Here is a 13,533-nt window from a genome sequence, read left to right as displayed (position 1 = left end):
AAAGCTCTATTCAGTCCCTCTGTGCAGAATTAGTAAAGCTCTGCTCCTATACACTTAAAACTGAAAACAGCTTTTTCTTTTTTTTTCCCATTTTTTATCTTGCTGTCTTTATTGCATTCATTCCTGCTTGAGACACATAAATTTTATACTTACTGTAATTCATCCTTTGTCCTCACCCTCTTGTGATAACAGCAAAACAAAGTCTCACTACTCCCCAAATGGGAGGAAAAGCATACAGCTTAGCTCTTAGGAGAGACTAAAATACTGAGTTGCTTAAAATCATCCAAAAGAAATCTCAACACAGAAAACAGAAGGGAAAGGCCAAAGGTCAGTGCTAGCATTAGTACCATAAAGAAAAACATGGTTGTAGTTGGTTGGTTTGAAACTCTTCTGGAAATTCTCCACATGTGGTGCCTTTGAAAGTTACTTTCTAGGACTGACAATGCACAAATCTATCATTATAATGGTAATCAAGTTAAGACTTCTTGCACTGATGCATGCTGTTTGAACTCAAAGGCTGACTAAACAAACGTGAACCCTCTGACTTCTTCATTTCCTAGAAAATAGCCTGTCAGCAGGACAGAATATGGGAATTGATCAGAGGAGGCAATATGTGTACAGATTTTCAGCTATTGGTAATAACCATTAGGTTAGACCCACAGAAAGCCAACCCCATTATCAGCCTCCTATAAATGAAGAGTAACTACACTATTATACTGAGCATTCAGTTCTAGATTTAAATCCTAGGGAAACATGTCCAGGGATACAGTCACAGTAAAATATCAGCTATTCTCACTAAGAGCCTCAAGGAAAATTACAATGTCACTTTGTCTCACAGGGAACTGGCAAATCAAGGAATAAACCACTAGAACTGGGTGATCGGAAACTGTGGCAGAGATGACAGTCCTCAGAGACACCGGGAGTTTTCCTGCATGTCAGCAAGGTAGGAAGCACGTAGACTGTAAAGCATAAAATTTTATAAGCATAAACATTTTAATTACTTCTACTTGTAAAAACCACTGCTCTATCAATTTGGTCATTATCAAATATAATGAATGTCAGTACAAAAGACTGCCTAGACATTTCTGCAACTGCAATAAAAAATTTTGCACATAACTCTGTGCCTCAGAAGACACTTCTTAAAAGCTTGGGGATGGAGAAAAAAACAAGACCACAGTAGTTCTGAAACACCATCCAAAGCAGAATCCAGTGAGCAAGTCGGAAAAACCTGATCCAGTGAAAAGCCAGGTCTTCGGTACGTGCACCTTCCCACCTAGCCATCCAGCTAGGGCAACTCTGCAATTAATTTTCTGGGTACCTAAATCACACAAAGCTTTACAGTTCAAAAATCAGTATGCTGTAACACCAGATCACAATGTGCTATTTAATCTCAAGGAAGCAAAAAATTCATAGGAAGAACCAGACAAAGAAAAATGTGCATTAAGAAATAAATAGGTCTTTGCTTCCTAATATCCTTCCAGAAGTTTTGTTTTCCAGTCGTAAAAAGGTAGGGGCTAACTAGGCACGCACCATTCCTGTTGCACTGCCGTACATTATACTGAAATTGAACATACTAAGTTATCCTAATTTAGTACTTAAGAGGAAAGTAACTAGATTTGAACACTACAGTATGGGGAAACAAAGCAATAGGAAGGTATCTGAAGCCACAGGCTTAAACACACTAAATGGTTCTGCCTATGCTGCTTATTGAACAGAGCCTCATATATCAGAACGTCCGTTTCCTGTGGAGATTCTGCAAAAAGGTATCTAAAGACATCACCTTAATGTTTTCACTGACTGTAAAAAGAAACCTACAGTTGTAACTCCTTGGAGCTTTTGCAAACAGGACAAAAACTCAAAAGAAAGTCACAAAAACAATCTCAAGCCCTAAGGCACCAGAGGACCTTACTTATCCTTTCTGACATTTAGTGCATCGTGCTAGCCTGTCGCACCAAGCCAGCTGCGTCTGCAGCTGGTTCTTTCTTTCTGGGCAAGGCAGTATCTATTGCAGGATGGAGGGGAAACATATGCTTTTCAAGCAAACACAGCAGGACTGGCATTAAAAAAAAAAAATAATCCAAGCTAGGTTTGGTGCTGCAAAGAAAAATCATATCCACAACTGTATCTGCCAGCATAATCACATCAGTTTGAATACCATTATAAAGTGGAACTGGAATATGCTACCTCCATAAAATATGTACCACCACCGTATCTATCACTCTTGTCAGCTGCACATCTTCCCATCCTACGTAGGACTGATCATGTAAAGTTGCCAGATCTTTCTCACTGAATTTCGTAGCATGAAACGCACATTGCTATGCTCTTTCTGTGCAGTACTCAGCACGTTTCAGCACTGGCTCCTGTACTCATTTGTATTATGTTGTGTTTATCCAATGCTGCATCCCATTTACAGGAAGCCGCACTTGTCACTATCAGAAAAGTGCAAAGGAAGTCTCACTGCAGTCTGATTTTTTTGTGAGGTCACACAAGTCTGAATTTATCATGTTCCAGCACCTGACATGGAAATCATCAGAATCCAATAGCTGCTGTGTCCATCGTTAGACATCCATACTTGACAGCAGATAACATCAGTAGCAATTACCTAGGTTAAACATGAACTTTATGTTCATGAACAAGACATGTCCCTGAACAAGACATGTCTAAAGCTCATACCAAATAAGCGTTGTGTAATTTTGCCTCACAGTTCTGTCGGTGCAGGTAAACTTTTGTAAACTTTTGCAGTTTTACTTGTGCTGAAGTCAAGGTTTCAGTCTAGTTGTTCAGAGGTTTGGCAAAGTCCCTTTTCATCTCAGAATTTTATCATTTGAAAACCACAGGTATGTTTTAATGTATTTCTATTACTTCAACAAAATTTCTAAGTCAGCACGCTTGCTCAAATTGTCATTAATTAGCAGCAAAATACACAAATAAGAAATAACAAACCAGACATGCTCCTCATTTAAAAGTCTGCTCTGCCAGACTCACAAAACCTCAGCCTCTAACAGTGATGCATCCACATTTCAATAAATTAGTATAATACACACATTGTGGAGCAAAACTACTGTACATACTGCAGAGGCTTTTGTTACCTTTTCCAAAAAAGAAGACAACTAATGGTGGAGAAGAGCCTGACTGAGATTCACCAACCCAGGAAGGCAGAGGGTAAGGTGAACACAGAATGCGCTACCAGGTCCTACCGTACTAGAACCACAAATCTCTTGATGAAACCAGGAGACTAGTTAAAAACAGACTATAGAAAGAAGTATATTACACAGCAAGTTTTGAACTTCTCGAACTTGCTACCACAGGAGACAAGAGGCAAACAGCAATTTCAGAAAGGGGTCAAGACCTGTTCAGCAGGTCAGTAAATAGAGCACAGAAGTCTCAGCAGCGATGTACCCTCTGCAGTTCCTATCTAACAGCTGGATACTGGCAGAATACAAAGGCAATGGACTATAAAAAGCAGCCAGGCTCCTAGGCTCTCCCTAAAAGGCACCTGCAATTGTCGCTGCTGGAGACTGGGACAGACAGACCGCTGGACGCATTCTAACTCTCCCCCCTTTTGCAGCATGCCGCCCAGTACAGCTATTCCTTCTAACTCGATCTAACTCTGCCTTCACGATAAGGGATTCAGGATGCCTTCTTTGAACTGTTTCCACTGCGGATATGACAGAATTACTTAGGAGATGTAAGCAGGAAGACTGTAAGTGAACGTTTGTGCCTGTGCATACAGCATCAGCATGGTTTGTTTGGGTGCACCCAAGTCCAGGACAGCTGGTAGGTAGGCTGCTGACTTACGCTGAGGTGGCTGAGAATCAAAAGGCATCATCATCTTGGGCCTCATTCCCCTTCTTCCTGCCAGCGTGGACATGCTATCCTCTGACTCATGCCCTGAAGGAAGAATACTGAAGGTTATTTACTATGGCAGCGAGACTTCTGTGATACCATACCACGATAATTTCAATCCTCCTCTCGTTATTTCTGAGTGCAAAAGAGGGCTCTCCTGTCTGTAAGCAGTTTTGTGACTCACAACTGACAGAAACAGCTCTTTCATCCTTCACCACGAAGTGGGGAGGTGGAGGAGTGTTAAAGATCACTGGGCACTCTCCAGAACTCGCCAGGCCATCAGGCTAACACAAACCTCTGGCGATGCAGCTCTGGGAAATGAGTGGTAGAACAGAGTCGTGCGTGTGGGTAAGACGTGCTGGATTACCACATGAACCACTCACCACGTGGAAACTCAGCCAAGCCTCAGAGATGAGCAGTAGCTGGCTAAGGTGCCGAAACCTGATTGTGTGTTTGCTGAAAGAAATGTGTCACACACTTGTTACATGATCTTCTGACTACTGATCAGTATTTACTACGGGAAATTCATAATTTAACTCTTGTGCATTCACTTTCGTCACTAAAAAACGTGATCCTTCCTTTTCATAGAGCCTTATAAACCAGGCACAAGACAAATTCAGTACTCAAAAAGTAAGAACAAAGAAACACGGTAACCAAACAACATGCCAGTAAAGTGATTTTGACAGATAAAGTAAAATATATATAGTTTAAGAATCAGGATCAAAGTATTTGCTGATAGCTCACCTCTGTAGGAATTCCGCCTTTGATGGATATTGCTGTCCATGGAATTATCAACTGGGGTGATGTCTTGGGAGTTGCGAGGGATTGGGGTATCTGTCATGATTGGATTGGGATCTGGAGATTTATCAATGGGTTTTAGCTCCAGTCTTTCATGATGGATCCAAAGGTCAGGAGGCTTGACATCTTTGGAGTTTCCTTTGTACTTGTGGGACCCGTTCACTGATTTGCAGGCAGCTCGTTTCCTTGGGAAGGAAAACAAATGAAATGTTCTTAGATGTATGCTTCCTTTCACTTGTTGAAAAAGGCAAATTTTCATAGAGATTTCTTTCTGATCTTGAATCCAGCTGAGCGAAAGCTACCCACTGGGCAGGAAGCTTTGAATTTTACATATAAGCACATCTGACATCTCAAAGCATACCCCTGCATATTCTGCAACTCTGATGCCATGAATTTTGTCTCAAATGGTACCACATGCTGCAGAACTGTGCTCTACAGACTAAGCTTTCATTAACAAAAATTAAGTTTCCAGCGCTTATGGTTATTAAAAGCATATTCTAAACACAAAGTGTATGTACACCATGCTGTGCTGTACTCCAGGGTTTACAAACAACCTCAAACAATAGCTGCAGAAGGAGTGTGGAAATGGCCAATTATCCCAACAGGATGGTTAACACAAAAGACTAATGACAAGAACATTCATTTTACCACTGCTCAGGTTAGATACATCTAACTAATGTGTTTTTTCATTGCTGTTGAACAGCATCAGCAGCAAACTGGGGAGAGTGCTTGTGAGGAAGACATTTGACAAGAAGGAATTTGGGAAAAATGAAATTCAGAGTTCCAGCACTGCCCTCCCCACTCCCTTCTCCTTTTGGGCCCTGGCAGTGCTGGAGGAAGGTGTCCCTTCTGGGTAGCACATTTGCTAGAAATGGCTAAGATATCTGCCTACATACAATTTTGAAAGTATTGGCAAACAGAGCCTCTCACATAGGTGATACACGGCCATACATGCTCCCAGCATCTGGCTGTAAGCTCTGTAGTTGAGCAAATGAAGCAGATCAGAAGGTTGCGGGTTGCTGCATGTGGGAGGTGGCATTTAGACACTGGGAAAGCAAAGGCAAAATTTCACAGGGTTATTTTTGCTGTTTGAGAAATAAATAACCTCTCTTGGGCACAAGACCATGAACTTTCTCCTCTCCCCATCACATCCCCCAGCTGCTAGACTCTCTCTCACATATCCACATTCTCTTCTCCTACGAATTTGCATTCTTGCAGGATGGTTCAGCTTCAGAAAAAAAGTGGAATTACCTTCTAAGCCATGCTTTTAGTGACTTCCTTAAAACCCTGTTTTGCATAAAACAGTCTCTTCAAACTTAAAAACAACAAAAAGCTTTCAGCTCTGTTCAGTTCTTTAAAAGAACATGCAGGAACAACTTCCAGTAGCCAAATAAATGGCAGCATCACTGCTGTCGTCTTAATTCAGATGTCTGTGCTCTAAGTGAGGGTAGAAGTCAGACACACAGTTCTATTCAGGATTCTGGAGCACTTTTCTAAGGAGTCCAGCCCCGGGTCCACATTCCACTCCAGTAATCTATCTAAGAATTAGTTATTATCATGCACAGCTTGGAAGCCTGCTGTGCACAGTGGAGGACATACTAAGAACAGAAGTGAGAATCTGCCTGAGCTGTTGAGCACACACAGCTCTACACAGAAGTATCAGCACAGGGTTGGAAACAGAAGAGCCAGGCCTGCATGCTGCTCTGCCTGAATTAATTCTGCCTCTGATCCTGGCGCAAGCAGTAACGGAAGCTGCATAATGAGATGTCAGCTCTCAGACGACCATCTGAGCTTCCAGCAAGACATTCACCAGAGATTGGTGTGATTACTGCAAGCACACAAAGCTGATGTTCAGACAAGAATGCAAGATAATCCCGGTATTTTAAACAGTACTTTCTCCTCAGACAGGGAGAAGCGTAGGTCTATATGAAAGCACTGTTATAGCATTTTTGTCTGTAAACCTTTGATGTTTTGTAATCTCTGAAATACTGATGAAAAGCCAAAGAACATCATCACCAACTTCATGATAACATCCATCAATGCAGCTGAGTTATCTGCCAAACACTGGAGTTCAAACTCATGTCACAGCACTATATTACTACACTTTGGTGTCAGGACAGAGCTTCTACAGCTCACAAGGCTTAAAAGTAATAAAGTCTTCATCATAAAGATATATATATCATAAAGATCCATACATCATAAAGAACCATGCATCATAAAGATCTATACATCATAAAGAACAGATTAAGTGAGAAAAATAACAGAATTCATTGAGAAAGGTAGGACAGGGCTAAGTGCCCTTACTTTTTCTGGTGAGAAGTGGTACGACGAGTGCAGAAGACAGCAACTATCACCACGATCACAATGGTGATGACTCCAACGGATACAATGATCACAAGAAGCATGTTGCTATCCAAGGGAGAAGTAGGGCTTCCATGGGGACTGTTACTGCCTGTAAGAGTAGGGAGAAAAGGGTTATTTTTTATTAAGACTTGACTTGGAAAAGATCCCCAACAAAAGCAAGGAGTGCCGATCCCAGACTGGGAAAAAGATTAGTAGAATAAGAATGATAGTTTATCTGCTAGGATTTCACATGAAATGCTTACTTATTTTTCTGTCATTCGCCAATCATGTTTCTGTACAACTGTGTAATCTGTAAGGTACTTTATAGATCCAGTTCCAACTATCAGTCTATAAGTTCACCCTACTCTAATAGCTATCATAAAAAAATTCAATAGTTGAGTCTGAGGAGAGTTAACCTGGGACCCTGCTAGAACTACAGCACGATGGGCATTCCCCTGGACCCAGTAATCACACGAATCATATCAATATTCGACAGTGGTCACTTTCCTCTGAAAGAAAACACATTTTATGTAACACTAATGAGTGTTACCTAAGGGCAAGGCTCCACAATGCCCAGTGCTAATACGGAGAAGGGGTTAAGATGATTTTTTTTCCGTCCTAATATGTTCTCACTGAATAAATTTTACACTTGTGCACTAGAGCAGGCATTTAAAACTAAACCGAGAACAAGATCTACTGTCAAGACTGAAATGAAAAGGAAGGGGAAGGTATTTTTTCCAAATACCCTACGCAGTAGGCAAGAGTGCTACGACAGAAGTCTGATAACAGTTTCTCGAATGGGCACAGCTACCATCATAAGACAAAAAAGTTACGGAAACAGATTTGGTCTGGGTTGTAAACAGTTTAGTATTTTTGGTGGGCTGTCTCATCACTCTGAAATACCACAAGTTGCTGCATTTGAATTGAAAAGCTTTGTAACAACACTTACCACCGAGTGGTGGTTTGTAATCTGGCCCTATGTCCACTGGGCGGCTTCCCTTTCCTGCAGATCCTGAAGCTGAAAAAGTCACATATATGGTAATTCTATATATACATCTATACACATATATATACAGACACACGTACACCTACGTACACACCAACACCCACTAGCACTACAAGGCAGCTCCTTTGGAATTTCTCTCTGAACAATTGTGAGCATCTCTTAATCCTTTTCTCCCCCTACACAAAGATATGGCAACTATGTTTCTCCAGGAAGAGAACCACTTCAATAGAGCTATTAGCTTCCTGTGCTAGTATTCATTTTAAACAATATAACAAAAATTATTTGCAGTAATACACAGGTATATATTGAGGCAAATGGTTTTGCCACACTTGTACACACAGTTAATCATCCTGAAACAGTAGTTATACAGGTTTCTTTTCCTAATCACTAATTACGGTGAGTGAGGAAGAAAAAGCACAGTAAATATAATATTAAGTCCCTTCCTAACCTTAAAAGCTTGCTTTAAAATTCTCCCCATTCTTTCCTGTTTGTTTTGCATTTGCCATAAGTGACAATGAAGTATCACAGAAATGTTTTTGGCAAAACCCAGGGAAAACAAATTAATTAGTTTCAAAGCATTATGTTTATAGGCTGGCAACAGAAGTAAATGTATCTATATGCTAATTATTACAAACCGAGGCACATGGCACAGCCTCTCTTAGCAGAATCTCCTGGGTGCTAGATGCAAGAGCCAACCTACCCACAGAAACGCTGTCCTCCTGCTCCTCTACCAAGCACTTCCCCTCATGTAAGTCAGGTCTAACTCAGATCGCTTGCTGCCACAGCAAGAGGCATGAAGTCACAAGTTCACTTCTAATACCAAGATCTCTCCTGAGTTAGCAGAAGGCTTCCAGAAGAAAAGGTGCACAAAAGCCCTGTTTTTTTCATCACTTTTGTGTTTTCATTAGAATATACTAATGCAAAATGACCACGAATGATAAAAACACTGTAAAGGGGGGAAACGTAATGCAACATGCAAAGAACAATGTTCCTCTTACTAGAATTTTTTATACTTGACACATTTTTACAGAGGTAGGCACAAAAAGTCAAAAACACAAAAAACAAGTCCCCAGATACAGCAGCTTACATCTGGAAGAAGGGTTTTCTCAGTTAACAATCCACACTAATCAAGAACTAGTAAGTATGTGCCATGAATGGAAATTATTAATCTGAAGCCAAAAGTCTGTAAATTAGTAACTGTGAAATAAAGACAACTGATAAGAACAGCAAAGGCACCAGCAAGACTACTGAATAATCCCCAAGGCGGACAATAAGAAGGAATGTTACACGTATACAGTGAGGAATTAGGTGTAGTCTATAATAATGGGAAAGGCGTATTGCAGGACAAATCTATAATGAACAAGATATATTGCACCTGCCAGCCCAGAGAGGCCATAGCATTCAGTTAAAACGAGTTTTCTCTTTGAAGTACTGGACTGGTAATTTTGCAGCATCAATGAAATAAATTAAACAGAATTTTAATCAGCTGGTATTTAATATATTTAGATCCGTATGACCATATAACTTGCACCAAAGAGATGTGGGAAAAAAAAAGGGTGAATTCTCTGAATCAAACCTGGCACTGAAGACACAGCAGAGCACCAGAGAAGCTTGGAGGGGGGCAGAGGAGGAGGCAATAAAAATAACTGGCAATATTTTAAAAAGAGAAATAGACAGCCCTATGCATTTTTAATGCAGGAGCTAGATCCTTATAATAGGCAAGATCATGGAAAAACTGACAGACAGGAGATGGGGGCATACTTCATGTCCATCTTTCTGTTTTACTGAAAACAGGTCTTTTCAAACAAACAATGTCAGACAATAAATTTAGTTGGGAACAGAAACTATGCAGACATACTATATTTAGACTTCCATAAAACATTTCACTGAGCTTTGTTAAAAATAGCATAATAAAAAAGCAATGTGGCACATATTAACAAGATTAACAACTAATTAACTGATAAGAATAAGAATTATAATTGCAGAATCATTATTCACAGGGGATATTTCTAATGAGGTTCTGCAAAGACCTGAGCTTGGCCAAGTATAATTCAATATCCTTAATAACACTGTGAAAGAAAATTAAAATAATTGCTACTAAAGTTCACAGATGGCATAAAATGATGGTAAGATATGCAAAATCACCTGCACGGAGCAGCAGAGATGACGTGTAAATGTGGGTGTAAGACCCTGAGTCAGGGCAGTTTATCATGGGCCTGCACTCACTACCATACCGCCCCTGGATGCGTGCATATGTGACAAGAGTGTAAATTGCATTTAGATGGTAAAAACGCTGGAAGTCAGAGATATGGAAGAAACAATATTCCAGCTGTGGACATCCTTGGAACAACCACCTGCACGCTACCCTTGTAGAGGGGGTAGCTCAGGGACACCAGGCGCTGGCACCGACCGCGTGGCCTCCGTGCAGCAAGCAGCGTGCACACTTCCAGCCAAGCAAAGGTATCTACAAGGCACGAACGCCAGTTTTCAAAACATAGTGAAATTCAGGTACCTAACTGACCACATCACTTCTCAGCGTCTAATTCCAGAAAGCAGCACAGCCTGTACATGCTGGGGAGCTCGCTCCTGAATACAGGAAGAGCTCTGACACGGGGGAGAAGAAGGCCAGAAGCACTGTGACCAGAGACTTGGTCCCACTGGACTTTGTTCCTTCCAGTCTCAAATAACCTGTTCAGTATTCCTCAAGGACACAATTCTGCAATTATAGGACCTTGTCACAGAGCAAGCTCTTCTGCTGTTCAGCTTGTGTTCTCCTTTTCTACATTTAACCTATTGCCATGATTTCTGATCTCCACATTCTCGTATAGGAATTCTGAAACAAAACTCTCTTGGCTTTTACGTAGGCTTTATGAGTTATAGATGTTATAAATTTATAAATGTTAATCAAATCATTAGTAGAAGAAAAGATTATTTTAGTATGAGATAATGTTGGATGAGAAGATTTAGTTATCTGCTGAAATGAAGTTAGAAGAGTAGAGCAAGAGTAAACAGCAACTTTTAAATAAAACCATTTAATCTTTCCTTATTCCATTCTACCTGCAAGAGAGGACTAACGACAACATGGGGAGCCTCTGCTTCCTCACAGACAAGCCTGACTCTCAGCTAGCATCTCTGTTATTCTAGTTTGAGTAAGAATTTACTCTGTAATTGCCTAATAAAGCATATTTAAGAAATTACTTCCAAATAACAGGTTGAAAAGCAAGTTAAAAAAAAAAAGATCATTCTCAACCCCTTTAGGATCTATTTAATTGTATGTCTAAGCTGCTTGCCAATGTCCTTTTAAACTCATCCCTTTAGACTAATTCTTCCCCTTTTTATTAGGCTTGCAGCTTATTTGGAAGCAAGCAAAAATAGCCCTGGGACATTCCCCATATAATGCAATGTAGTAAACTCAAAGCTACCATTTTTCAAGCAAACATTTTAAAGCCTTAAGGCTTTTAGTAGCTAATGCTGTGCTCTTCAGCAGAGTCTGGAGTCTAAACGAGCTGACAAACAGAATCTCTCTTGCAAAAAAGCTTTCTAGAGCAGATATATTTTCCCTTATTATAAAAATAATTATAGACGTAGAGCTTGCAAAACAGTACTTGTGCTAATTAGATAACTGTCTGATCTTCCTCCTCTGTATACTGAGATCTTGCATAAATGGTCAGAGGCTGGCTGGAATATCACTTAATCCAAATTCATTTTGACAGAATGATTCACCTCTGGCACAACCCACTCATCCCTTCATGTGACATCTGACTACAGAGATCACTTTATATTCCAAACACCCAAACCACAAATAGAGCTTCCAGTTATTCCACTATTAAAAGCACAACAGGAACTTGCTCATTTATATTTAGAGCAGCAGATACTTGTTTCATTTAGGACATGCAACAGCACATGGAAAGGAAAAAACAACACATGGAAAGGATGGAGTGAAAGAGAAAGCATGGCTCTTCATTTACCTTGATCATTAGGCATTTTATCTGAGGATTCAGCTAGTGGAACAAGCACAGGGAAGGAAAAAACAAGAGAAAGATCATAAGGCTTGAAGGAGTGAGAGACAGAATTTCAAGTTTCACATAGCATAAACAGACTGGCTAGAATAAAGCTTTCAATTTTAACCATGAATACTAACATGGAAAGAGCACTGTTAGATTCATAACTTTTTATTCTTCACCTCTCCTTAAAGTACTTTTTTTTCAAGGTATTATGTTTGTACTATTTCACTAGGTAGCCCTCAGCAAGCACTTCGTGATTAAAGAGTCCGCTGCGTCACACTAGTTCCCATTACATCAACCAAGCCAGCAGCGAGCAGTATTTCACTGGCTACCAACTCCAGATCCCTGCTGCCTTGGACCATTTTATCATGAGCAGACAAGACACACAAGACCTAGAATCTTAAAGCAACTAGAAAGTAGTTTTCTAAAACACACATGTGGGACATGGACCCTCAGCATCAATAACTAGATGTCCTAAAGGCCCACCACTAATTTTGAAATAACACAAATAAGCAAACAGTTGAGCAAAATCTGCATATATATTAAATACATGCAAGAGCAATCAGAGGGAAAATTTTATTGTAATCCAACTTCATCATCTGCCTGTCTTTTCCAGTTTAAATATAAAATTAATGCTATTTGGTGACTTATTCCTATAGGGATGGCATTCAGAAAACAAGGAAGATATTTAGCTATGTGTGATACTTTACCTTTTGGGGTTCTGAACTGAACTGCCTCAGACATAGGCCCCATGCCCTTGGAGTTGCGGGCCTGAATTTTGAAATAATATGGTGTATCGAGGGTCAATTCTTGTATCTGATGGGTCAGTCTGTTTCCCACAACGGGTTCAATAACCCAGTCATGTATTTCAGCATTCACATCCGTACTGTAGTAAATGATGTACCCTATTCAAAGGAAAGAAACAAAAGAACTTTATACATAAAAGAACAGGATAGTCGTAAGATCTAACAGCAAGAGTTCCATCGACTTTTAATGATATTTGCACAGCTAAATGATTATGGGTTTTTGAAAGTGTATTCTTACATTTTCAAAGACTAGGAATGTATTCATGTATTAGACAGCCTTCCTATCTAAAATTTAAAGCTATTCAAAAGTATGTTGAGAGAAAAAATCTATTTAAAGTATCAAAATTATTTTTCATCACTGTTCATTAAGTATGGATGAATTCCTCGCTTCCACCTCTTTATCTGTTCATGGACCAAGTAATGTAAAATAACATAAAACTACTCTTATAAATACATCTTCAAAGTATTAATGTTTAGGGAAAATTGCTAACCTTGAAACAACAAAACATTCTCATGCATAGCAAAAGAACTTGTGTTTATGAGTTCATATTAAATCTAATTGGTTTATTACTTTTTCAGTTTATTAACAAAGAAACAATCTGAAGAGAACTGATGCTATCTTGCAGGTCCTAGGAAAACAGTACAGGAGGAGCATGTGATCTGGTGTTAAATATACTGCACATACAAAGTAATATGAAATAAAAGCATTGTGATTTCTGTCACAAAGAAC

At 39.8% G+C, this 13,533-nt stretch overlaps 1 protein-coding gene across 12 annotated transcripts in view; it reads right to left on the bottom strand.

Annotated features, from left to right (window-relative positions):
* NEO1 (neogenin 1) overlaps positions 1 to 13,533 on the bottom strand; it is a 192,716-nt gene that overhangs the window by 8,143 nt on the left and 171,040 nt on the right. For 9 of the 12 annotated variants that reach the window (XM_083850528.1, XM_083850533.1, XM_083850526.1 and 6 more), the window contains exons 20-25: positions 12,708 to 12,902; positions 11,962 to 11,994; positions 7,937 to 8,005; positions 6,949 to 7,096; positions 4,591 to 4,829; positions 3,799 to 3,891 (exon numbers count right to left, since the gene is read on the bottom strand). In XM_083850528.1, coding sequence (XP_083706654.1) covers positions 3,799 to 3,891; positions 4,591 to 4,829; positions 6,949 to 7,096; positions 7,937 to 8,005; positions 11,962 to 11,994; positions 12,708 to 12,902 — 777 coding nt within the window. The remainder of the gene's footprint in view (positions 1 to 3,798; positions 3,892 to 4,590; positions 4,830 to 6,948; positions 7,097 to 7,936; positions 8,006 to 11,961; positions 11,995 to 12,707; positions 12,903 to 13,533) is intronic. The other 3 variants (XM_083850530.1, XM_083850534.1, XM_083850535.1) reach the window with 1 other exon arrangement.

This window comes from Anser anser (assembly GCF_964211835.1).
Source record: "Anser anser genome assembly, chromosome: 10".
Classification (NCBI taxonomy): Eukaryota; Metazoa; Chordata; class Aves; order Anseriformes; family Anatidae; genus Anser; species Anser anser.
This window is presented reverse-complemented; position numbering and strand designations above follow the sequence as displayed.